Here is a 27440-nt window from a genome sequence, read left to right as displayed (position 1 = left end):
GTCAAAAATTGTTGACTTAACATAAAAAATTATGTCAACCTCACATGGGATGATTTTTTGTGTCAAATGATCATAACGTTTTTATGTTGTTTTGACAATCCTGAACATTTGTGTGGACGTAACATTAACATTTTGTGTCATGGATGGATTGGGGTTTCCAGAGAAGCATGCAAGCACCTTTGTTCTACCTCATTTTCTGCATATATGCACTGTTCAAATAGCTATAGCGATGAAATTAAGTCCAATAAACTTACCGCATGAATAACACAAATAAAATCCTACAAACAACTACATTTAATATGATACAGCCTTTCAGTCTTTTTGGGAAAAGTTTCTGATGATTTTGCTGGATTAAACAGTGTAAAGTGATTTATTTTCATTGCATAATCCATACGACTGCTACAGAATTTTACAATCACTCATATTCTAGGATATGAAGCCGCAATGCCTGAAACCAAACCAAAGCAATGAACAGGAAGTATGGTTCCAAAAAAAATCCTTTCCTCTTCCTCCTCTGCATGCTTTCCTGTTTCAATCTCTCTCTTCCTCTTGATCTTTTACTCTGTACCTATCTCACTTTTGTCCTGGCTGTGTATCTCATGGTGTTGAGTCAGTTTCCTTTCAAACACTTACACTTGCTTCAAGGGAGATATTTTTTTAATCACCAGCCACATCAGACACAGATAAACTGAATGAACGGAATCATATCATAGCCTATGAGGTAAACATGTTTACCAGACAAGAAAAAGGAAAAACGGAGATGTACTTTTAACACGCACCATTAAAGTTTTTGAAGTCAACCTTGTTTCTGTTTCTGCTTTCTCGCTTCATTTTCTCCTCTGAGCTATTTTTCCCCAGACAGCACTCTGTGTGTGTGTGTGTGTGTGTGTGTGTGTGTGTGTGTGTGTGTGTGTGTGTGTGTGTGTGTGTGTGTGTGTGTATGTGTGTGTAGTGGAAAAGGAAGGAGAGATACTCATTCTTTATTTTAATTCGGGGAGCATGATGCATAGTTTGCACAAAGACCTCTATTCATCCCATTATAATGACATTACTATATGTGGAATGGTATTTTGTTCATTTAGTAAAAGACACACGCTGCACAAATTCATACCTCAGTGGTTTGAGTTTACATCTTGAGGGAAAAGAACCACTGAAAAGCAACAATAGCCTACTTTCTTATTTTCAAACCAAAAAATCTTGGACTATCTCACTCTTGATGTTTTTTTCTCCCCTCAGCCAGACGCCATATGCACGCCTCCGCTAGTCGACCCACATTTGACTGGACGGACCATTCGGCTGCCTCTATCATTAGTCTGGTTATCACAGGGTTTGAAAACCTGAAGTTTAACTTTTAACAAACTCGTGTAAACTTGATTCCAAGACTAATCGTGCAACACACTGGGGGGAACATGTAGACATGGATTTTATGAAGCTGTTTGGCACTGTTATCGCCGTTTTGTTCCACCCTGGATCCGCGTCTAAAATAAATGGTAAGAATTTATTTCGGAGGAACTAAAGCTCCCTTTTTAAATGCCACTGATACGGTGTAATATTGTGTTTTTTGCTCCAAGGTAAGACTTCGACTTGGTTTTTTTTGTTTTTTTTACCGAGAAAGTTTTTGCAGTTTGCATGCAGCGCTGAACGAGGCTGTGCATTTATTGTGGCCTAAGTTTGTTGTATATTTTTGTATTTTCATAAGTGGATTGAGGTAACGAGGTTGATACCAGAACCACCGTGAGAAGATAAAGCATACAGCAGGCCTGTGTGCGTTTTAATGATAACCAGGCTGCCCTGCAGTCATACAGCAGTACGCGATGTGCTGGAAAATGAACATCAACAGGGTGTTTGCGATTCACATCAGTGATTTGAAGTCAGGACGTCACATAGTTTTTCTCACTTTAATCATATAGGAGCCTACCCATAACATTGCTGCAGTGCTTACTTTAATAACAGCAGCATGTACTAACTACACCAATATGCAACAGACGCCTACATCCATAGACTATCACTCATATTCTATTATCTATAAGGTAAAAATAGAAATGATAGAAGCAATGTTTCTAATAGAGATGAAATGTTTATTCTTTGCTTTTTTCTGGAAAAAAAAAATCACTTCTTTCACATTATAATCTCTAATGTTTTCAACTCCTATACAACCTGTAATGAGGGGTCACAGGTAGACATGACTTTGTATCAATGGGTCAGAAGCAATACAAAAGTTAGGAACCACTGGTTTAATTTATTGTCTGTTTATTAGTTGGTATATTAACAAACAAAGACCCGTAAGTGATGTTCCATCTGTGCCTTAGACCATCATTATTCATTTTGTAAAGCCATAATTAACATACTTCAGTCAATAATTAAGCAACTCATTGTGCCACCTCAGCAAACCACAGCATTTCAGATTCACATATTTAAAATCTCTCACAGTGCACACTGCATCAAAACTATTTTAAATGGCACAATGCCAATCTAGAAAAAAACAAGTCTTTTTTTAAACCCTTAAAAATATAGCTTTTACACTGTAATTTCACTACCATATAGTTTACCCTACCCACGTTGCAGGAAATTGTGGAAAGACAGGCAAAAAAGTTCTGGTTCCTAATTTGTCTGTGATGCTATGTAGGTTGTTTATAATCTTCCTGCCATGTGGGTGTCACAGGAAGTCTTCAGAAAAAAAACCTTCACTTATCATCTTGGTTTCTCCCTGATGCTGACTGTGGTGTCCAGGCCAAAGGATCTGTCGGCGTGGGACAGAGCGCCCATGCTACAAGGTGTCCTACATCCAGGACAGCAGGCAGAGGCTGACCTTCGAGGATGCCAGGCAGGCCTGCAGGTCAGATGGAGGCGACTTGCTCAGCATTGAAACAGAAAGCGAGCAGCGGCTGATGGGGAGGTTTATACAGCAGCTGCAGGCTGGCGATGGAGACTTCTGGATCGGGCTCCGGCGCAGCCCACAGCGTTACAGGGCAGGCACCACAAGCCCAGGGTGCCCCTCGCAGTACTATTGGCTGGATGGAAGCAAGGCCAAGTTCAGGTCTTTCTCATTTTTGTTTATTATTTCTGTATGTATGAATGTTTCGGCTGCATCAGTGAAAATGGTATGAGGGATATCAGGGGACACAGCACACACAAAAAGGAGATATCAGTGAAAAAGGATGTAGTCAGATAATTGTTTTAAATGGTGCTTGTGTGGGAATGATGGAATGTCTACAGTCCTTTGCAAAAATTTGGGAATGAGAAATTCAGATATAAAGTAAACTGCATACAATAATGTGAATTGTCCAATATGCAATACAATTTGCTAAATCTTATTTGCTGTAGGAACTGGCATTGGGACGAGCCATCGTGTGGTGTTGAAATGTGTGTGGTTCTCTACTACCAGCCCTCTGCACCACCCGACGAAGAAGGTCATTTCCTGTTCCAGTGGAACGATGACAACTGCAACTCCAAAAACAACTTTGTGTGCAAATACCCGGAAGGTGAGCCAGTAGATCACATACACTGGGCTGTTGTACCTGGCTGCGCAGTGCTGAGAATTATTGACATTCGGCACTCTTGGTTTTACTTAGTTCTTAAATCCACAAAATCTGAATTTTATCCATCCATTTATCCAAAACCATTACTAAAATGTTGCCACCGCAGTCAATCACTAGCACTAAACAAGTAATGTGCAATTTTAAATGTTGTTTGTCTGGATTACTGTAAGGCTCTGCTCTCTGGAAACCCCAAAATCTATATCCTGTATCTGCCTGGGTCTTTAAGGTATACCTGATATCTTAAATATTTCTTTTTAAATTAACCCTTTTGGTTTATAGTCCTTTAAGGGACTTAAAAACTGTGAAACAACCCTTCACTGAGTCTGTGTCCAGACTTTGTGGTCATATATATATAACAACCTTAAGCATATTTTTATTTTATTTAAACAGTTTACTTCTCTGAAGACTATTTGGGGCTCTTTTTATTTTGTTGATTAATTTTTCCTTTTTTTCTAATGATTCTTTCTGTTGTTTATCTTTTCTTTTTTTTCTATTGCAGATGTGAAACGGTTCTTGAATGTGTGCCTTTATGTATTTAATTTTTTTATGAGCGATTATTACATAATTTGTAAGGAGTGAATGACTGATTGATGTTAACTGACTTTTCTCTGTCTTTTACAGAAAAAGTACCAGTATTTACTGAGGAAGGGAACACAGCACATGCAGGTACAACTGTACCTGACTACCCCACACATGCTGTCCTTGTATGCATGATGTCTCTTTGGGATATAGATAACAAGTGACTGCAGATCTCTTTATACTTAGATCAAGAAAAGTCTGACTAAACCACCACATTACTACTTTACTACTTACTTTAAATGTTAACTTCCCTTTTGTGTAAATAAAGACCTATAGTGGTCAAAATGTATTAATGTTTGGGTTGTACATTACAGTACATATGTGATGTATTCAGTCTTGTCACAAATAACTTTCTCTTTCCCTTAAGGATAAATATTATTCAGGAAAAAATAGTCAAATAGTTATACAAAATAAGTTTTACAAAAAGGGAATCAACACATATTCAAAACTTATACAACACATGTATTCACATATATTATGAAAAATTTCAAATAGGCTACTTAAGCTAACAGTTCATAGAGATGCATATGATAACATCATCTAACAATAAGGAAATTTAAAACGTGAAATTCAAACCATTAGGTACCAAACATGGAATTTGTTTTACATGATGCTTTTAATATTTCAAATCATCTCTTAACATGTTTAGTTTATGGTTTCTTATTGTTAGATAAACAATGCCATGTGTCATATTTTTTTCATGTCATATTCAACTGGTGAACTTGTTTTCTGATTGCTCTAGTTCCATCTCTGAGGCCAAACATATTCTCAACTACAGAGAGAGATGAGAGGATAAAAATAGGACTACCTGAGTCATCAGGTAAGAAAAATAAAATAACACTTATATAAGTATATTTACTCTTGATACTTAGAGTTAAAGCCCTTCATGTTTTCAGGGAAACTACTAAAAAAGAATGTAGTAACAGAATCGTGGCGGGCTCTAACTATTCAAGGATAAAGCTCTAGTCATCTAACAAGAAGTTTTGCCAAGTAATATTCTTTCCTTTGCAGTGTCTCTCTCAGACAACACCCTGTATGTTTCCTACATCCTTTATGCAACTATGCCTGCTCTGCTACTGCTGCTGTTTGCAGCTGCTGGATTCTTCTGCTATAAACAGCATGCTAAGAGGTAAAAGCAGAAAAGTGCAAGCTGCCATACTAAAAAACAATGCCATGTACTTATTTGTTGTACTACAAACATAAAACATTGTGTTTCTGGATACAGAGTAGTACAATGACATATTTAGAAGCATTTTAAAAGAAAGAATTTCCTTTTATGCAGAAGATGTTAATATATCTGTGCATAATGGATTTATTGAATATTTATTTAATATATGGCACATCAATGCAGCTCTACTCCAAGCTCTACTTATTACTCAGTTTTGGCCAATGTGAGCACACATTTCCTAAGGGTATATATATAACTCAAATACTTTTTGTATCTTTGGTCTTAGAAAAGTTTGTGGTTTGAAACAAGTAGTGGAAATGTGTTTTCTCACTTAATGTGGCCTGTAAAGAGGTTCACTAATCAGCAGCATGTTGTGATGATCACACTGCACTTGTTAATGTCATTTCTTTCATATTCAGGAGGAAGACAGAAACAGAAAGCTACCCCAGCAGATCAAAACCGTCGATGTCAACAACAGCATCACCTTATGCCATACAAGGACCTTACGCCTTTAGTGACATTAGCAAACTGCCACCTCACACTGCTCAGGACAGCAGCATACCAGCAGACATCATGAAAAAGTACTCCTGTGCTCCTTCCCAGGATTCCCATTGCGACGACTATGAGAATGTGTCATGTGCGGAAAGGGAGAGCGGCTTTGTGACCAATGACATCTATGAGACCTGCAGAGCCCAGAGCCGGCAGACTGGTTGGGTGGAAAATGAGATCTATGGATAACACTGTTGATGCAGCCATATCTGGTCTCTGTGAGTGTCTGTCAACCTCATACCAGCTAGAGAACATAACCCAGCTAGATGGAGGAACACAATGTTCTCATTCCCTTTCTTCCTGTACAGCCTAGTGGTTACTTGTGTGTTGCAGGCTAACTAAACATGCGTCTGTGTCGGCCTGGACTTATACCTATATTCAAATAATCTCCTGTGTGTACCTCCAGTGCTGCATCCTGAGGACCCAGCATCCAAAGCTGCAAGTCAGATAAATGCTTAAAGCAGGGTTTACTAAAGTTATGTCAACTGTGAGTCCTTATTTAGGCCCCAAACTTCCAAGAACCCCAACAATAAAGAGTTCTCAAATTGGGAATCTAAGTATGGCATACCTTTGGATTCAAGAGTAATAAATGGGTTATAGAAAATTGGTAATATAGTTAAGATATTTCTAATAAATGTTATCATTAAACAAGACTAAGAGTCTGCAAGGATTCTAGTAGCTCTGTGAGGCTATTCTCAGGCGCAGTGGTGCTTTGAGCTGAATGCTAATGTCAGCATGCTCACAAAGACCAATGATAACATGCTGATGTTTAGCGAGTATAATGTTTACCATGTTTAACAATCATAGTTTTGTGTATGCTAACATTTGCTAATTAGCACTAAAGACAAAGTGCAGCTGATGTTGAGAGGAATTATTTAAATTCATCAAGGTTAATCATTAGTTTTGCAGATATTTGGTTATAAACCAAAAATATTAAATGGATTAAAAGTTAGGGAATCCAGTCCAATCATTTAGACACTATACTCTGAACCACAAATTTCAACCTTATGATGATGCTATAACATTGAGATGCATCATCTGGATAAATTCTCTGACAAATTATGTAACTTCACAGCAGCACAAAGGCTTTGGTTTCAAAGAATTAACTCAAATATGCATTACTGAGTCAGGGCAGGTTAGCGGTACAGCAGTGTTGCTATATTTCAGCATGGTGGATTGCACATTTAACCATGGGTATAAGTGCAAGTTTTGACGACTCACGCAAGGTTACTCATCTTGTAAACAATCCAAAAATAGACTATTCAGCCGCTTTCAAATCACGTCACTAGATGTTATGAGACACAAGGACAAAAAGATCCTGTTGTCTTTCTATAACAGTGGAGTTATCCTATTCAGGGACTATTCTGACCCTTTCTCTAAACCTAAAGAGTGGTGTCAGCCCAGTGTAAGGCTTCCTGTTTGGACTCTGATGTCAGGGAACAGGACAGTACATGCGGAAACACTGATGACAGAACTCTGCTGACCCCAGTAAACCTCAAAGCTGTGGGCTTTCCCAGATCCCACCTGACTGTGTGGGAAACTCAACCCTTCCATTGATCTGACAGTACAGAGAGTTTTTAGGGTTGACCATTCCATGTCATGGATTCATTCATCGATGTTTGCTTGTAAATGCCTGCCTTCTAAGTTTGTAAAATAATCATGGATATACATTACTAAACACAAATGCCTTTGTTATTTCTGAGTGGGCTGCTGGGTCTGTGTCTTAGAAATATGTAGCAAGCCCAGTAAGGAGAGGCTGAGTGTGTTCTTGGAGAATGTTAGACAGGAAATGCCAAAAGCACATCTGGAACTCTTACATTCAGGAAGTCTATGCGTGACAGCGGAGGCCTTCGGAGTGCTGCTCTGACTGCCCGTAATCCACTGCTCAGTGTTAGACTGTCACTGCATGAGCTGAAGAGAACAACTGCTGGGTGTGAACGTGTGCTGAATCTTAAACATGACGTGATCTTTAGATGTCAAATAAAGTTTGGTTACAAGATGTTGTGGTTGCATTCCTTATTTAATAATACTATGTTGTATATATATATATATATATATATATATATATATATATATATATATATATATATATACTATATTCAAATGTGTTTGCATTTGTGTAGGGGAGTGTCTGTGTGACGTTAGATGGGTGTGAATGAACAATGACTGTTACTAAAGTAAGTACAAATACTTTATGAAAACTTTAACTGTATTGGAAATGGTCTATTTTCTCCAACAGATGGCGCTGTTATGTAGCTGATCAAAGTGTCTTTGTGGCTGATAAAATGTTTAGTTTCACATGAGGTCCTGCCATTGTTACATTATATAATGTTAAATATTATAATATTTGGGATTTTTAATGGCAATTGCACATTTGTTTGGATTGTATGACTAAAAGTAGCCATGCTGTGAATTGTTTTTTTCTTTTCTTCTTTTAAACGTTAAATCCTTGCATATTATTTTTGTTTTAAAACATTCCATTCATTTTTGCAGAGCACATTACTATCAGAAAGTAAAATATGCAGTTTCAGGTTAATTTCAAATGAATTTAACTCTTTTCCCTTTTCACTCGCAGCCGACTAAAGGCTCATGAAACACCTACAGGGCGAAACTTTAAAGTTACCTTTGCGTGCAATCAAGCAGGGCAGGCAAGCAAACAGATTTCAGAATAGCAATTTTACCGGTTGACGTAAGAGGTGGGTCTGGTTGTCTTGGCAACCAATTGGCACTGAAGTGTGGAGCGGCCTCGTGGCCCCGCCCCCTGTACAAATACCCCTATGGCTTTGACGTCAATACACGTCAACCAGAGAACATGATGCCTCTTTGCAAGTCAACTCGTGTGCTCTGTAGCTGATAGAGGCACCTCGAGCTGAAATATCATAGCTCTATTGTATTGGAGAACGTGGTGTGACAGCCCCCGGGTTCAGCAAATGGCCTGCTTCGTATCGCTGCTGCACTGACGGGAGAGTGTTGCCAAATTGACGTCCAAGCTGGCAGGGCGACACAGAAATCAACTTTGTCTATTTTTAATGGACACGCTTCGAGCAGCAGCAGCAGTGGCGGCGGCGGGCGGTTTGTTTTCCTTTAGTCTTTATCTGTAGCTGTTCAAGTGAGCCCCCCGTGTGTCCCCTGCTCGTCTGGCTACCTCCTACTCTTCCACAAGCAGTCCCATACAGAACAGCATGGTCATGGCTGACAGTGTCCAAAAACCGCTGATCCGGGGTCCGGTCCGAGTGGGCTTCTACGACATCGAGCGCACTTTAGGAAAGGGCAATTTCGCTGTCGTGAAGCTGGCTCGACACCGCATTACCAAGACCGAGGTGAGTGTGTCGGTGAACTAGTTAGCTTAGATGCTAACTTGGGCTACTGTTCGTCTGAGTTACATAACTTTTATGCACTAGTTGACACCCCAGAGCGCCACAGCAGATACCGAAATGCTGTCCACATCATGCGCTAATAGACACTTGGATCAGGTAACTGCCGGCCACTTGGCTGCTCCAGTGAGAGCAACAGCTGGTGTGTTTGAATACCTGCAGGTTCAGGGAGCGACGACTCGCTGCACGTTCACCCCCCTTAGCCAACATCACTGCCAGTAAGAGGTCTGACCACCAGTGCTGCTGGGAAACACAAACTGTAAACATGCATGCTTTCTTTCCTGCGCAAGACCCGGCATCATACACCTGCGCTCCTTTTGGTAATGACCCAGACAGTGCCACAGTGTACCAACTCAAGAGTCTGGCTGCTGTAAACATCGCTGTATCTGGGGCATGCAGCATGGGTCGGTGGTCCCATTATGTAATCCAAATAATGATGGGATTTAGTGGTTTCTTGTGCCAGCAGTGCTGAGAGCTTTGTGAGGAGCAGGATATGCCAACCAAAACTCTGTAATTGAAAAGTGTTACGTACGCATGCATGTAGGCAGCAATCCACTGACACTGCTCTGGGGTTTTCACTGAGTTTGGAGAAGGTTTAATATTACAAACTCTCGGGCAATGCAGCATGAGCGCAGAAGGAACAGGGCTTGGATTTGTCTGGCTAATACAGTTTTATGTCAGCTCTTTACAGAGAGGCCTTTCTTGACCAGTACCACTGAGTGCCATGACTTTCTATTGTAATGGCATAGACACAGGGAGAGTGTCCAGTCTGTGTGTAAAAAAGACAGAGGGAGTGATAGAAAAATAGGCTGGGAGACTTGTGAAAACACAGTTGCACACTTTGATCTTTGACCTCACAGAGCCTCCAACTGTTTGTCGTTGAACGTGAGCAATCGTGCTGTACAGAAAAAAACAAGATTTACATCCAGACGAGGCCCTTGGCAGGTTTAATGAATAACAAGGCAATACATGGATTCTCTTATTGTGTTAATTTGGTTATTAAATCCTGTGAAGTGGCGCAGTGTTAGTCTAGCCAGGTAATCTGCAACCGTGTAACACTAACAGCCATGTGAATGCAGGTTTTTAATTCAGTACACAAGTGGCTGCACCTCTACCTCAGGTGGTGTGGCATGTGGGCTAGATGAAAACATGCATGTTGTTGTTGTTGTTTTCAGGCCACTGGTTTGGTAGAGGTCACTCAGCATTGGTTGACAAAGAGAGCCACTGCAGCTGTTTAGCTCGGCCAGGCCCATGGTCAGAGCTAGACTGTTTGTTGAAATGGCCAAGGTCAGCTGGAGAGGCAGGCTATCAACTTCATGTGATGCCATCTGCCTTGTGAATTCGCCAGGGCAAAAATATGTTAGCCTGGAGCATTTGTGTAAGAAAACCAGAGTTTAATGACACATGAAACAGCAGATCTGATGTGTCTGTGTGTATATTCCTAGATAGGTGTGTGTGTGTGTGTGTGTGTGTGTGTGTGTGTGTGTGTGTGTGTGTGTGTGCGCGCGCGCATAACCTACTTTTTCTACTCATGGCTCCTTCGTGATATACTGACCCATTCATCCCATTATGTACATACTGCAGCTTGTGGGTTCACATAGTGCTGGCCCATTCCCATGTTGTTCTGTATGTCTGTCAGCTCAGCGGGTTGTACATTTATCCATCTCTGATCACAGCATTTTTCTGCCTTACTGGCCTCATAACTTAATGTATGAGCTAAATTCCCCTAATTGTCCTCAAATGACCTTGTGCCAGCAGAGTATGCAAGAAGTCTTATGTTCTGTGTCTGTGTGTGTTAGTGTTGACAATGTAAACAGTTGGCTTTTAATGCTAAGTACCCTGTAATCCCTGTAATAGGCCAGCAATTTTAAATTGTATGCCCTAGAGGTCTTGATTTGTAGCAGGAGTGCCATTTAAAGATTTAGATTGATGTTAAATTGCATGGGCCTACCTGTCTGTACTATGGGTAAAATGATGGAGAGTGTTGAACGTATTCAAACACCCTTCTGTAAGTGCTAACTACAAATAATATGCTAAATATGATTAAACTGGGTGTCAGTGGAATGGGGGTGCCAGTTCACTTTAAGAATAAAACCAAACATAAGGCTGTGTTCAGATCATTTCAATGATACCACTGCATTGACACAGCAGCAGTACCAACGCAAAAAATATAGGGTCATCTAGCAGAAAACATTAGACCTGGCTCAACATTTGCCGCAACACAGTGTGCCACCAGCTGGCAACACATTGAGGTTGCCAATCGAATTCCTCCAGAATGATTGTCACTGTGATAAGTTTCCAGAGGAAAATCCTGTGTCACAGTATTATACTCCACCACCTGGGTGATGCACGGCAGCCTTACGACGCCAGACGCTCACCACACATCAGCTTGGTAGAGAGGGAGGGGGAGATGTTTTTAGTGGTGGGGGAAACCGGAGCACCCGGAGAAAACCAGACACGGGGAGAACATGCAAACTCCACACAGAAAGGCCCGGGACGACCAGGGTCCGAACCCGGTACCTTCTTGCTGGAAGGCTACAATGCTAACCATTGGGCCATCATGCTACTAGCCCCAATTGATAAATCATTTGGTAAAAACTAAAATCACAATTTCCCAAAAACCCCAAGTTGACATATTGAAATAGGCTGTTTTTTCTGACCAACAGTCAAAAAGCCATAGAAGACAAAGAAAACCAGCAAATATTCTTTACATTTAATAAGCTGGAACAAGATAATACATTTTTGGTGCATTTTTGCTTTGAAAAAAGAGACAAACGATTGATACATTTTCAAAATAGTTTCCAGATTCCTTTTTGGTTGATCAACTTATCTAATAAATAACTAATGGTTTCAGCTAAAGTCCCACCGGCACCTGAAACAACGCGGCCCGTAACATTTCTTTTAATGTTGTTGGTTGGGACACTCGCTCAGTAAGAGTTTTCTAACTTAATCTAACAGTGGTGCGATTGCTGAGAGGGGAACTGGGGTCTCCTGTTGTTTACTCGTCCATCATGGCTCACAGATGCTTGGAAACACTTTAGATCACACTGATGAAATGTTGTTTATGAAGGAGAGATGTTAATATTGCCTTGTTACCCACCGGACATCATTAATCAAAGCCAAGAGTGTTGAAGTTGTGAGTGTGCGATTTACACATGTACGTGTCATTGTGGGTTTGTGTGTATATCCAACAAGGCCTGTGTTTGCCTCCGCTGTACCATCATATATTTCATCTTGGTTGTAATTTTAAAAGTATGTTTATGAAGGTTTTTGCACGAGCTCTATTTAAGTATTTATCTTGTGTCTCTGAAAAGAACACACTGTCTGCTTTTTCTTCTTGGAGAATATTAAATTGCTGTCTCTGTTAGTGTGTATGTGAGTGTGGGGAGTGCGTTTGTTATTGCTCAAGTCTGATGAGCCCTAACAATGATTCTGACTGATTACAGTTGTGTTGTTTTGCAGGTGGCCATTAAGATCATTGATAAGACCCAACTTGATGCTGTCAATCTGGAGAAGATCTACAGAGAAGTTCAGATCATGAAGATGCTGGACCATCCCCACATCATCAAGCTGTACCAGGTGAGTCTCAAGCTTCAGTACCTGTTATCTACAGTATAGATAAATGTGTTTTGACTGCCTAGAATGCAAGATGTAGACAAAATTGATCTTTTTAGCGGTGCTGCTTTCCTCTCTGCTTTCACTGATTTTAGACTACAGTACATTCTGATTTTTATCTGGGCTGTTGTGTATTTTTGTCTATCTGTAAAGCTTATATCTTTGTAAATTGGTATTCTGCATGTAATACTGTGTGAAGATAAATGGTTTAATCTGTTTTTTGATTTATTCTTGTTTTTTGTCTCTTGATCGAGAAGCTGTGTCAATCAAGAGATTTTTAGAGGATTTATTTCTGTCTTGGGTGCTTCAAACTTTTTCTTTGACCAAGCCCATCACAACTCCTTGCAGTCTGTCACTGTCATTGTAGCAGTGATCTTGGAAGAAATGTAACAGAATTCACCACTGCTGCTTGTTGATCTTCTCTTTAGGTTCTTTAGCAATCGGAGTGTTGAAACACAGGACCAATCCAGGTCATTTTCAGATGCATTAACAAACAACTGCTGCCTAGCATAAACTGCCACCCCTGGATAGTTTAAGATATGAGAGCATAGTTACTTGTGTGTGTTTGTGTGTGTGTGGCAATGTGTGTGTGTGTGTGTGTGTGTGTGTGTGTGTGTGTGTGTGGCAATGTGTGTGTGTGTGTGTGTGTGTGTGTGTGTGTGTGGCAATGTGTGTGTGTGTGTGTGTGTGTGTGTGTGTGTGGCAATGTGTGAAAGTGCTACTCTGATATGATTTCAAACCAAATAATGTTAGTTGTTGAAAATTATATAAATTCAATGTTTTTTATTATACTGGGACATCAGATCTGACCTGCACCATCAGGCTCTATTTAGGCTACATTTTAAAATCAGATATTTCACATAACACAACATCTACATGTTTTATTGACAGTCATTTTACTTAAAACATGTCATTTAGGCCAGAATGGATTCATTGCTTGTTAAAAACAATTATTAATTATTGTCAGTGCACCTGACCTTATGGGACCTTGGAAAAAGTATTTATTTGGATATGGCGACACAGTGTCAGTGTTTATTTACACAACGATTTAGCTAAAAAAAGACCCAATGAAGTGATTTGCAGTTGCCTAGAAGATTTCTACTTTACAGTGTCCTTTGGTATTTCTGTGCCCAGAGTGCATTACAAGCTAATGGGAGATCTATGCAGATGAATCTGTGCAAAGCAAGTTTTTGATATTTTGATAGAAAGTGACTCTTTGCCAAATGTTGAGATTAGTTGTCTGAGGGCTCTGTCAGTTTTCAGCAGAGTGTAACTAATTTGATAGTTTGGTGATTCCATAAGAACAAACTAAATTGTTGACAGAAACCACAGCATCTACAGAGTGGTGCTGAATAAAGTACGGTAACACTTATATTCAGTTCATAGTTACAGAATCACAATGGTGAACTCTTCGTCTTGCTCTTGTTACCATAGGTCCTTTCTCATGGAAGACATTTTGTCAAGTCACAGTAGGAAAAAATAGGCGTAAATAATCAAATTAACGATGGCTGAATTTCATTTAGCTGCTTCAGATTCAGGGTCCTGTATAGTGTATGCTTGTACACTGTCCTTACTTACTGGGACACTTGAATATTACAGAGCCATTGTTAATGTTATTAGTAACACTTGTGCTTTTCCTACTGTGACAAGTCAAAATGTCTGCTGTGAAAAAGGCCTAATTCCAATCTTCTTTGTCTCTTTCTCTTATCCAAAAATGCATTGTACACCATGGCTTTCTTTCCAAACTGTAAACTTCAAATATGTCTGTATCATTGTTAAAAAAATCTAAATGTTAAAATGTTTTTTTTCATTGTGATATGATTTCATGCAGCAGAAATGTGCTTTCATTTTTTAAGGCCAAGAAGAAAATATGTGTGTTATTGAAAAAGAGCCCATCGTCATCAGTAGTATGATGTGTGCTAAAAACTATTTTTCATAGAAATGAATAACATACATGCTACTTCCCATCATGATACCTTTTTATAGTAGTTGTATGCATGTCAAGGTGTGCGTGGAAGTTCACATACATTTTTACGAGCCTCAAAGGGAAACTTGTGTCACTTACTTACAGTGATGTCCTCTGTCTGGCACAAAATAGTCTAACTACCAATAACTCAACCGTTTTGGTGATTCAGTTGTATTACATAAGCCTTTGGGGTCCTGTTAGTTTGTTTAGGAAAAGTAAATGAGTGTTCATTATCATTACACAACCATGTGGCACTGTTCCAACTTTCTGCTGGGTTATTTTGGTGTGTGTCATTATTTCTAACGGCACATCCATCCAATCAGCCCAGGTCAATTAGTGATTTCCTTTCTAGTTTCATAAACTGTGGTTGGCCCAAAGGGACGCCTTAGCTAATACAGACACACAGACAACCCAACTGTGTACTCTTTAGTTTGCCATGTGTTGTGTGGCGGCTTCGCTGTTAACCCCAATGTGCTGTAATTTTCTTCACATCGTTTCTGCTTTTGCATCTTCCCATCCTTTGACTCTCTTGGGTGATCAGCTTTCCACTTTCCCTCTTATTCTAGTCTCTCTAGAAGTACAAAGATTTTAAGGAGTCAAAATTATCACTAGATATTGTTTTTAAAATTACAAAACCACTCTATCAGTACTTTCATAGTGATGCCAACGCAACATTAATGCCTCATTTAAATATCAATCATGTTACAGGAAATGCTTGAATAAATTGAGGATATTGGATGGATCATCATGATACTAATTCGATATCCTCTACACTACAATTAATGTCCACTTTGTCAAAACCATTCAAACCAATCAGATTTATAAATGGTTCATTTACAGTCTTGTTTTACAACATTAAACAGTCTAGCCTGTATACAAGATGCAATTCACCACGGGGACTACAGCTGTTCTTACTCATTGCTGTATAATCAGACGGGATCAGTCGAAAATGCATCTTTAGATGGTCGCATCTTTTTATCAACAGTCTCAGAACATGTGAAGCGCTAAACACTGTTAAGCTTCATACAAACGCACAAGGCATCATATTGGCTTGATATCTGGCTTTGCAAGTAGGGCTGAGTATCAAACCTCAATACCTTTTGGTACCAACCGAAATTAGTCCGTAGTAGAGTATAGACAACTGACATATATCGACATCTGGCATTGAGTGTGTAAAAATAATTCTTGTCTCATTTGTTGATGGGACAGTTCCTGATTTAAAAATGATTATTCCAATTTTAGTCTTATTTTTGGTGAAGTTCTTGCGCAGCTGCTTATGTTTCAAGTACATTTAATATTTGGGAAATTTGGCTTCTTTTGTTAAATAGAAAAAAAAATGTATTTCTCAAAGTAAGGTATCAAAAAAGTATGTTTTTGGTATCTGTAATGTATCTGTAATGTAGAACATCAACCTGCAAAGGGACTGCACAAAACTGACACTGTTATATCATGTTAATGTTAACTAATGTGTAATGTCCCTGATAAACACATTAATAAAGTAAAAGTAAGTATATAAATTCTGTCATTGATTGAAATGTCAAACAACACCCATAACTACTTTAAAACTATTGTTAAAGTTAAAAATGCTGCCCAAAACATCTGCTGTCTCCCTGCTTTTTGCCCAATGCTTCCCAAAAAGGTATATAAAATGTATGAATGAACAGCTTAAGACAGCTAATAGATCCACGATAGACAACATATGAAGCTAGTGATTATGTAGCTTACTGTCACAACAACAACAAGCGATAGAAAGATATCCACCATCAATAGAAAATAGATCTCTCCTGTGGTGGATATTTTGTCTTGTCAAACACAGGTGTAACATAATAATGGCTGCCTTCCACTCAGATGTGCCAGTGCCAGGGCCCTGCTATTGTACATGCTGGTTTCCTGCCAAACTGAATAAAAAAAAAAGCCATTGTTAATACTATTAGTTACACCTGTGCTTTTCCTGCTGTGACAAGTCAAAATGTCCGCTGTGAGAAAGGTTTATTTCCCAAATTAGATGCTGTATTGGCTATCAATGCCACTTGTTTTGATTGATGAATTAAGCCCGGGTATAGGTACTTGGTATCATTCAATCAGTTGTATTCCAGCTCCACGATACAGATGGGACAAAACATGTTTATTACACAACCAGGGCCAACCAAAAATAACTGGCTTTCATTTCCTAAATCTATGAATCGGTCAGTGTAACAGATGGAAAATTGATCATAAACTATTAGCGTGGGATTTCTAGTGTCGTCTGGCTCTCTGTGTCTGATTCATCCTCCCCTCTCCATCCGATTCTCCCCTCTGCATTTAATTCCGTTCATCTTCTGAGTGTTTCTGCTTCTAAATCGGTTCTCCTCCTACACAACACAGCACCGTGTGAGGGCTGAAAGGTTTTAAGCACCATTCAGATATACTCAGCAACACCAACCGTCCACCTCCATTCTCTTACATGGATGTCATATTTAGACCCTGTGCCATTCATCTATTTTTGTTTTTCTCATGACTCTGGATGACGGACACTGCGGTTGAACCTCAGAGAAAACCATGTGGACAACTGTGTGGTATTTGGGTCATTTGTATCTGTTACAGTTTTCTTTTTGCTTTTTCTCTTATTCTCTTTTGTTGCAGGAGACTGTTAATCTGGATTACAGTATTTGATGATATTGCTATTGAAAAGTGGTCTTCTGTGTGTAATCACTCTCCCAATCTTTTGTCTCCTCCCTTGGCCCCTTCCTTCGCCCTCTCCCTCTCTCAGGTGATGGAGACGAAGAACATGCTTTACTTAGTCACAGAGTATGCCAAGAATGGGGAGATCTTCGGTGAGTGATCTTTTACAAGTACGAGATCAATCTGACCTGAGTGTCTTAAAAATATTGTCCTACCCAGGTCATACACGTCCTCCCTGTATCAGTTGCACAGAAAGATCTGCACTGTTGTGTCAGTAATGTTTTTGACAAACAAGGAAGTATCAAAGTCTTATTGAGTTTGCACTTCCATCCCCACCTCAATCTCAAAGTTCACATGATTGAAGGAACTGATGTGACCCTGTCATGTGCTGCTAGTGATTGCCGAGGTAAATGTGCTGACACCGCTTACTTGTCATATAAAATTACATCACTGAGGGCCTGTGAAGGCCGCAGAGGGGCAGCCTCAAAGAGAAAAATATTGATTTATTACCATATGTGGTGCAGAAGCACTTGAACTGCTCACTGGTTAACTACTCAGATTATGCAAGAATACTTTTTACATGCCGGCCAACAATGTCATTCCTCCATTTTCACTGACTGTTACATGGCACTACTAAATTGCTGAGATGTTAAGGAGCAGGGGTCTCATTTATAAAACTGTGCGTAGGATCTTTACTATAAGTGTACGTACGCCCAAAAGCCCAAAATGGCGTACACCAAAAAAAAGTCAGATTTATAACACTGTGTGTACGCAAACCTGTAAGCAATGTTCCCTTTATAAATCAGAGATTATCTACAATTGTGCGTATGTGGATCAGCCTCTTATCCCGCCCTGTACACAGCCATTTTTAACCATAAATAGTCAATGCAAAGCACTTCATGAATACTGATCAGTATTTGAATGACCCTGGCAGTTGTTACACCGAATCATGATGACTGGCGGAGAAAAAGCAAAAAACTTCTCAGACGTTAAGGAATTGCTGCAAATTGAATTATAATTTTGGCCTATTCTTGCACAGTGTAAGGAAACCTGATCTATAACTACATGTATTAATAATACGTCCAAAACGGCAGGCATTACGGCATTCAGGGACAGCTTCGATATACCAGACGTATAATAAGATTTAACAGAACTATATATTATATCCAAACAAGCCTTAGTGATAAAGTTGAAGATTATATATAATATTTATATAAAAAAAACACTTAGCTGTCTGACATTTCTCTCTGGAAACAGCTGGTTTCTCCTAGAGTGGAGGACCTGTATTTGGACCGGGATGGCACGGTTCCAGCGCATTGCCCTTCCCTACTTTAGGGAATCTAAATCGGCATATTAGCAGGTCATCGTCATGGTCCCTGAAGTTTCTTTTTCTCCTGATTCTTCCATTAGTGTAGTCCTCCTGCAGGGCCAGTTGTGCCATCATGCAGCATTACGCACGGGGTCACCGCAGTATTTATATGTTTACAACAATTTGTGATTGTTAACACCTTGCCAACACAGCATCAACTAGGATTTTTTTTGCAGGTTTTGTCACAAACGGTATTAAAGTTTGGACCTATAACAAGGACATAAGGGTAACGATTGCGCGAGAGCTTATAACGGCTGTATTTTCAGACTTTGACATTTGATGATATATGCAGAGTATTAAAGACTGATATTTAGTTATTTACACTGTGTTCTGCAGTTACCTAATGCTAGGGTATTTGATGTTATCCTGTATTCCATGCAGTCGGGCTATCTCCTCCTGCGCTCCGTAGCGTACAATGTGATGGCGAGATAGCGCCGATTAAACATTAAGAACACATTTTTATTTAAGATTTGAGTTGGAGGTGTTTCTGGAACAATTATATCAGTACAAGCGCAAATAACACTGTTGGATTTAATCTTCATGATAACGTGGATGATATGGAGTGAAGAAATGTGCGTGAGACATCAATACTTGAAAATATTACAAGTAATCGTTATTCCCATTTACTTTCTGCAGTCTGACTTCAGTTCACCACCTCACCATCTGCGTCGCCAATTCCTATTTTGTCTCCAAAATGTGCGTACGCATGGGTCAGAGTTTGTGTGGAGGACCGCACATTCTCCCGTCAAGTTTGTTTTTTATAAATCACAACCTTTGCGTGGGAAGTGGCGTACGCACATTTTCAGCCCCGTTTTGTGCGTACGCCACATTTATAAATGAGACCCCAGATCTGTAACGAGTAGCAATCTTTTAAGCCACCACCAACATTATAACCATCACAAGAGAAGTTAAGAAACTGTATCTTTAATTCAATTCAATTCAATTTCAATTCAATTTTATTTATAGTATCAAATCATAACAAGAGTTATCTCGAGACACTTTACAGATAGAGTAGGTCTAGACCACACTCTGTAGTTTACGAAGCCCCAACTTTAAACAGTAGAACTTTCACCAAATCAAGAGTTTAAAAATATATGAAGAAAGAAAACATGAATTAACAAAATAAACTACACACCAAGACAAACAAATTAAAGGAAAACATGAGAAACAATATGATCGGAGCAATGCTGCACCAATCAACTGATAATAATCCTATAAAAAAGAAACCAAAAAAGATGAATTAAACATCAAGATTGATGATTATTATTATTATTAATTATTCATTTTGGACCTTTGGGACAGATGGAGGGGGGAGATTCCTTTGGTATAGACAACGATTTCCAATCAGTCATTTACCTTTTTTTTTTTTTTTTTTTTTTTTTTTTAAAAGACAACACCTAACCTATAAGGACGTAGGCTCAGACTTGCTGTATAAACATAATACAACTTTCCAAGTGGACAGTATGAACTTACAAGGTACAATAATGACTTTTTACACTAGACATGGTTTAAACACATCTTAAGAGTAAAGCACAAATAAAGACACTTGTGCTGGAAAGGACAGACGATGCAGAACATAGCAAGAATAGTACATAAAGATAAGAATTATCTTAGTCTGCCATAGCACAGCATGCACGCTATCGCTACCACACACGCACAACACACACACACTCAATTTGTACGATGTGTACACACTGCAATCTCAATCCAGTACGCTGGATATGAGCCCAAAGAAAGAGCAAGTTTATTGCACTTTTAAAAAAATTATTATTTATTAAATATCTCAGGATAACTTGTTTTCAAAAGCAAATACATCCTGGAATGCATGCGTGTGTGTCTGTATGTGTATGTCTTTGTGATTCTGAGGCCAGTGTTCCACTTGTGATGTTGACTCAGCAGCAGCAACGGCTGCTCCTGTGACCTAGAGAGAGCTTTGAAGTAGACACAAAAAATGAATGAGAAAAGAATGTGGTTAAAAATAAGAAGGAAGTACAGAAGTGCACAGACATAAAACGGAAAGACTACTGTAAAGTGACTGAACATATTGCCCAAAATGTCAGACTATTCTTTTAAATAACCAATACTAATTGTTCAACCTCATTTTCCATAATCCATAGTTTTCTCATGGATCATCTCATGGGATTATAAAACCACTGTGTCCTGATTCCTCAGACCCCTCTGCCCTGATTGCACAATGTATTGTAGTTATGTAAGACATTTATATGTCATCATCTGCAGCAGTAGCAGCTATTACTAAGCCAGGCAGACAGCGACTGGTAGCTGCAGCACTAAACTAGTATTACAATATTCAGTCTCCTAAAATTGAACAATCATTTCTGATTTCCAAATACGCTTTCGGAGATGGCTCAAGTCCATCAGTCATGATGTACTCTCAGACAAATGGATAAGATGCCAAGCAAGATCTCTAGCCTCTTACTCCACTATCGCCCTCCAGAGAGTTGCTGCCGCTTTTCTGACATGATGAATTTCTCAGGTCTGCTCCTGGCCATAGGTTACAACAAACGGAAGATGCGAAGTTGTTGTGGATGCTTAGCAGCCCACCCTTTTACAGCAAATGAGACAATGCATGAGCCTCCGATTCTCTCTTCAGACCGTGTGTGTGTGTGTGTGTGTGTGTGTGTGTGTGTGTGTGTGTGTGTGTGTGTGTGTGTGTGTGTGTGTGTGTGTGTGTGTGTGTGTGTGTGTGTGAAGACAAAGAAGCGGAGCTGGGTTTGGAACAAGGAGGCGGAAAGTGATGGGTTAATTCTCGCAAAGGGGTGGGTGGGCACAGTAATGGGCACAGCAGAGGCATCCATGTCAGCTTCTTGATGTGCCTTTTATGTCTGTCTGTCAGTCTGCCGCTCCACAGTCTGCCTCAACACCGCAGTATGGATCAAATCCTGGAAATTGGGTCAACCACAAATAAAGCGCAGTTGCAGAGAGGAGAGCAGAGGTAGGAGGGGAGAGGAGGCAGAAGAGAATGGAGCCGAGAGCAGGGGACATCCATTAGAATTTGGAAGGTGGTGGGGAAATGTAGGGCATGCATATTTAAGAAAGCACTGCTGGAGAGAGGGGAGTATTATAGCTGGCAGTGAGTACAATCACTCATGCAGCTCTCTTGTCTGACTGATATAAAGCGAATGAGACAGGCAGACTGTTGACTTCAAAGAAATACTGGCTGTTTTTTGACACATTCTTATTTACTTAGGCTGTCAATTTCTATTTCACCAGAAACCATATTTCATATTTACTGGGTGAGTTTTCTTCTAATGTGTCAGCCACCAGGGTGTGGCTGCATTGACTTTGATGACCAGTATAAATGTATTCATGACTAGCTAAATTCCACTAGATTGGGCTGGCAGTAGCTCAGTCTGTAGGGAGTTGGGTTCGGAGGGTCACTGGTTCAAGTCACCATACGGACGGAAGTACGTTGGTGGACTGGTAGCTGGAGAGTGCCAGTTCACCTCCTGGGCACTGTCAAAGTGCTCTTGAGCAAGGCACTGAACCCCCAACTGCTCGGGGTGCTTGTCCATCTAACTTTTTTGGTGATGCTTGATGGGAGCAGATTTCTTCCCTTTTTAATATTTACAAAAATGTTCTGTTGAGTGACATGCAGCATCTCACATGGCAGCTTTCAAGGATACACCTGCTGAAGGAAAAATTGCAATAAATTACAATGAAAATGCTGTGCCCACTCCGGAATTGCATGCTCCTCTTCGACCCAGAAAGGTCAACACCACATGCCTACCCATGGGCTAATATACAACTCAGGGCACCAACGAGAAACAATTACGCTAAGTCAGTAACACCCAAGACCTGTGAGGTAATGCCCAGCTTGCAGCAGCAGATGTCACGCACAAAAATGCCCCTGAAAAGGAAATATTCTTACACCTAAACAAAAATACAACTGTGCACCTTCTGAATTAAAGTTTGTCTCTTTCACAAACCAAGACCAAGTTTAACTCATCACAAAGCACACTTCATTCAAACGGGACAAAACAAATAAAACTCTCCAAATCCATCTTAGTTAGTCTTTCCACTGTTCCAACAAAAAGCAACAATTTTTTTGTCGAAATAAATCCTTAATTCACCGTAAAATGTTAAAAATATGCCGGCTCCACACACCATTTTCCCCCAAGGTCTCTCGCCGCTGTCCCGGCTCCTCATTAGGCAGCGACCCGGTAAACAGCGACTTGTTGGCGTCTCTCAATCCTTCTTCGGAGAGAGTGTCCAGTGAAAACATGGAGAAAACTGCCCACACAACAGTCATTGGAGCAAAATAATTCAGTTTCTGTTGGCATCGAAGGTCAATTTGAGCAAAGGCATTGCGCTGCAGTGCTTGCAGGACTTGTGTCTGCAAGCACGCTTTACCTGCTTGTCAGTTAAAGCAGTATGAACCGGCTACAAAAATAAATGTATTTCCCGACACCAGATAATTCACGTTCAGAGACTACCTGTCTGTGAACTGTTGAAGTTCCTTAAGTCAAGACAACTAAAGTGATCTTCACAGAAAATAAATCGAGAATTCTGTGTTTGGGGTGAAATAACCCATGAGTTGAATGGAAAGAGTATTTTAAGTAGGTGAAACATGCAGGAGTAAGTTATGTGCTTTGTTTTTTAGGCAAAACAAATGGGATTTTTTTTTTTTTTTATTATTTAAATATCTCTTGAATGAGTACTTATCCCATGAAAGAGAATTTGACTGTTACACAACCAGTAGTTGCAGCTGATCTTTGGCGGGATATAACTTGGGATGAAAGGACATTGTTCAGCTCCAACTGGCTCCAGCCCATTTTAACCCCTAGAGTGTCAGTATTAAATCAGCACCAACATCTCTCAACACGCACATAGAAGTGACTTTAATGTGGTTGCTGTTAAAGTGGTTTTTGTATCAGTTGCTGATGTGGAAAAAGAATGTGTGTGTTTGCCCCTTGTCCTCTAGACACACACACACACACACACACACACACACACACACACACACACACACACACACACACACACACACCATGCTTGCCCCACAGTGTTATCTGAAGTCCAGCCAGAGGTCTAGCCAACAAGCCAGTTTGTACCCATGATGTTTGTCCCCTCCAAACTTGAGCAGCTGTTAAGAGACTTCGGTCCTCACCCAGCTCTCAGCAGAAGAGGAACACAGTGGTTGTTGAGCTGTTCTGCTCACTTTCCTAGAATGCCACTCTGCATGCCTCACTGTGCTGGGGCCCTTGCCCTCGCCAACATTGTATCAGTGGATTACTCATCCCTCCACTGGGGCAACATACTTTGTGTGTGTGTGTGTGTGTGTGTGTGTGTGTGTGTGTGTGTGTGTGTGTGTGTGTGTGTACCAGTAATGGCTTGTTTTTCAAGTGCTACTGTAAAACAAGCCGTAGCAACACAGTGCATCTGTTCATACAGAAATAAGATTAGTTGTCTTGTTCAGCATTTGGTTTGTTGACCATTTCATTGTTAAAAGTGTTTATTACTTTTCTCCTGCTCCTCTCAGTGCCCCCTGACCAAAAAGTCAGGCCGGTTTCAGCTCTAAAGGCTCTGACGCACCAACCCAACCATCAGCAGAAAAGGCAGTCAGACTGATCAGTTGGTTCCCGTCTCTCAAAAAAGTGCCTCGGGACACGCCGAAGCAACGCCGACTTGACTAATATGTCTCCATAACAGCAGGCGGCGCTAATCTGTATTGTCACCCAAAAAATGAAAACTGGAAATTAGGGCTGGGCGATATGACCTAAAAATAAAATCCCCCGATTTTTTCCAAAAAAATCCGATTTAAGATTTAAATCGATTTTTTTCTCCCCCTACTTAAAATCAATCTGCAGATGACAAAGAAATTGTTCACAACAAGTTTTAACTTTATTTTGTTTTGACTCATACACACGCACACACACGGGGCATGTATACCATTATGATTATTCATGCCAATTTTGTGGAAATATAAATTGGTTTGAGTGTTTTCCCTTTTTTTGGATGGGGGGGCTATATATTCAACAACAAACAAACGGATGCGTGAGATAAAGCTGTTTTCACACATACAGGTAATTCACTTCTCGTTCCTCGCTAAAAATTCAAATCATTTTAACGTTATTGCGCAACCTTGCCCCTATTTTCACCTGTTGCTGAGTAACGTACATTAACATCCCATGGTCTCTTGAATGTAGCATACCTGTAGCTAGCTCCTAGTAGTAACTAGCGGTAGAAACAAACGTCGAAGAGGAGCTCCGGGCTACAGAGCGGCGATTGCTAGTTGTTTAAGCCGCTACAGACCTCCGTCACAGCTCGGTCGTATCAGCGGCATTTAGTAGATGTGTTGAGCCGCAAAAGAGTTCCTCAATACCGCCTCTGGTGCCCCGCATGGTGGTCCTTTAGGTCAGCGGTAGCTGGTGGTTCAGTTATCCGAGAATAGGTGACTCTCAGCCGGGTACAGAGCACCGCGAGCTGCCGGTCATTTCGGCGGAGATTACGGATAAGTAAGTAATGAAACTACTAGTTAAGAAAAGAATTAATGTTAGTCCCTGTCGCTGCCATGTTGTTTGTGTATCTCTATGGCAAACGTGCGGGGCGAGGGCTGAGCCCGTTCGGAGCTATGGGAGCCCAGAGGGGAGCGTCGGCGGATGTTAAGGAGAAAATCGATTTTCATTTAAACAAATCGACGTTAACTACACATTCGAGTTAATCGATAAAATCGATTTATCGCCCAGCCCTACCGGAAATGACAGAACATCTCTCTGGATCTAGTAAATGCAGAGCACGCTGTCGTCAGTCATTGTTTTCATCAGAGTGTTGATAGTAGTCAAGAAGGGTCGTTGTTGTCATTACTCGCTGAACGGAAGAAAATACGATGGCTAGTAATAAAAAGATACTGGCGTTGTCACCTCTCGGGCTTCTTCTTGTGGAAGAAGCACTGATTCACTAGTCAAGGGTTAGCACTCCACCAATCATATTGGTCATTGAGCCCGACTGCCCACTGGCCGATTCAACAAGTAAAATCGGCCAAAATGAAGGCCGACGGCTCCTCCGACTGACGACGGCACGGAACACACCGAACAGACTCGAGTCACCGACCTCGCCAGACTGTCCGACGGCCGATAATCAGGTTGGTGTGTCAGAGCCTTAAAAGGAATCCTGCTTGACTGACCAAAAAGTCAGGGAGCAGTCAAAAGGCACTGGCAAAGAGTTGGTCCCTGCACCTATGTATAGGATGGATTAAATACAGAGGACACGTTTCTCTGTGTATGCTTAGAAATGACAATAAAGGCACCTTTAACCTTCAAGAAAGTAATTCTGCAGTTAAATTGTTAATAAAAAGTATCACCAGTTGCAGGCCTAGATTTCTTAATATATTCCCAAAACTCCATGATGATAAGACGGCATGGCTATTGAAGGCAAGTGTCATAATGTTTTGGTCAAATGTGGTCGGACAATGTGGTGGGGATATGCTTGAATTGAACTTGTTTGTGCAAATTGTTGAGGCTTTATTGTCTGACAAGCTCTTTGGTTGAAGCACACTGACGTCTTCAGGGACTGAGACCAAGAAAGGGAGAGGTTTGATCCCAAAACGGTTATTACTTTAGAGTCCTGTTCTCCTCACAGGTGCTAACTTGGACCACCTCGACACATTCCCTTTCCCAGTGTGTTTTTTGATTAGCAGCGTTGCATGAAAGCAGCCCTGTTCACTGAATGGTCTCCTCTGTGGAATGTGCCAGCCACTATCTAATCAGGTTTTCTCACTCTGTCAGATGTTAGCTATTTATCAACCACGCTGTTGACGACAGAACAGCATCATCTCCCTGAAGTTTAATAGTGCAGCTTATGGCCTTTAGTCATTTTTTATTGTACAGTCTTTGTCACAGCACACAGCTGACCTTTTGGTGTACCCTTAGTTGAGACAATACATAGTTTTTAAGATGAGGTGTTTACAATGTGATGCATGCCGCTGGCCTGAGGACATACGCTGCTTACTTTAAATTTATCGGTTTGTTGATGGAACAATGTTTTTGATGTTAATGGGCTGTGAAATTGGCTTAGTGTGACTTCTCTTAGCATCTTGACAGAGGCCTAGTTGTGAATCAGTGATTTCATCTTTACATAAATGTGTGTGCACACCAGGGAAATAACAGCAATATTACTTGTGTTAAAAAGTTAAAGGTACAGGTAACAAATGTAAAGATGATGCAAAAAGTTCTTTAGTACCCCTATTTTACTGTAAGCCCCTGTCTTCTTTGTGATTACAAAAATGCTCTTTTATGAGATTTACCTTGTGGGTCTTCACATAATTGCATTCCTAATATTTTGCACATTCTGTTTACTCGTATATGAATCAGAATCAGAAATCAGAATCAGAAAGGGCTTTATTGCCAGGTACGTTGCACATACGAGGAATTTGTCATGGTGTTGTTGGAGCATGTCACACATACAAATATAAGAAGGATAAAAAGAATATAAACAATATAAGTATAAACATATACACACAGTATGTATTAATAACAATAAAATAAAATTAAATAAATAGTAAAATAAGTTAAACAGTAGTAAAAAGGAACGCTACAGCAGAGTAGGTACAGTAGGTACAGAGTATTTACAGTGGGGTGTGGAGTCAGGGTGGTTTCCGGGC

The 27440-nt window shown here is 40.3% G+C and overlaps 2 protein-coding genes across 5 annotated transcripts in view; both read left to right on the top strand.

Moving 5' to 3' along the window:
• The first annotated feature begins 1096 nt into the window (after window positions 1-1096).
• On the top strand, window positions 1097-6234 carry laynb (layilin b). Its single transcript, XM_031297016.2, has 7 exons — window positions 1097-1490; window positions 2731-3037; window positions 3325-3482; window positions 4161-4205; window positions 4861-4938; window positions 5130-5247; window positions 5706-6234. Exons 1-7 carry the CDS (start codon window positions 1418-1420, stop codon window positions 6022-6024), a joined length of 1098 nt encoding a protein of 365 aa, XP_031152876.1. The 5' UTR covers window positions 1097-1417; the 3' UTR covers window positions 6025-6234.
• Window positions 6235-8622: 2388 nt separating this feature from the next.
• The window catches only part of sik2b (salt-inducible kinase 2b), a 53014-nt gene continuing 34196 nt past the window's right edge, over window positions 8623-27440 (top strand). For 3 of the 4 annotated variants that reach the window (XM_031297014.2, XM_031297011.2, XM_031297015.2), the window contains exons 1-3: window positions 8624-9155; window positions 12672-12788; window positions 17540-17603. In XM_031297014.2, the coding sequence (XP_031152874.1) occupies window positions 9018-9155; window positions 12672-12788; window positions 17540-17603 (319 nt within the window). In that variant the 5' untranslated portion in view covers window positions 8624-9017. Of the gene's footprint in view, window positions 9156-12671; window positions 12789-17539; window positions 17604-27440 lie in introns of all 4 variants that reach the window. The other variant, XM_031297012.2, reaches the window with a different exon arrangement.

This window comes from Sander lucioperca, chromosome 5, assembly GCF_008315115.2.
Source record: "Sander lucioperca isolate FBNREF2018 chromosome 5, SLUC_FBN_1.2, whole genome shotgun sequence".
In the NCBI taxonomy this organism is placed as follows: Eukaryota; Metazoa; Chordata; class Actinopteri; order Perciformes; family Percidae; genus Sander; species Sander lucioperca.
Note: the sequence above shows the minus strand (reverse complement) of the source record. Positions and strands in the feature narration are given on the sequence as shown.

Coding starts and splice junctions, on each gene's coding strand:
- laynb (XM_031297016.2), top strand. CDS start 1,418: ATGGATTTTATGAAGCTGTTTGGCACTGTTATCGCCGTTTTGTTCCAC. Junction 3,038..3,324: donor GGAAGCAAGGCCAAGTTCAG/GTCTTTCTCATT, acceptor TATTTGCTGTAG/GAACTGGCATTGGGACGAGC. Junction 4,206..4,860: donor AGGGAACACAGCACATGCAG/GTACAACTGTAC, acceptor TGATTGCTCTAG/TTCCATCTCTGAGGCCAAAC.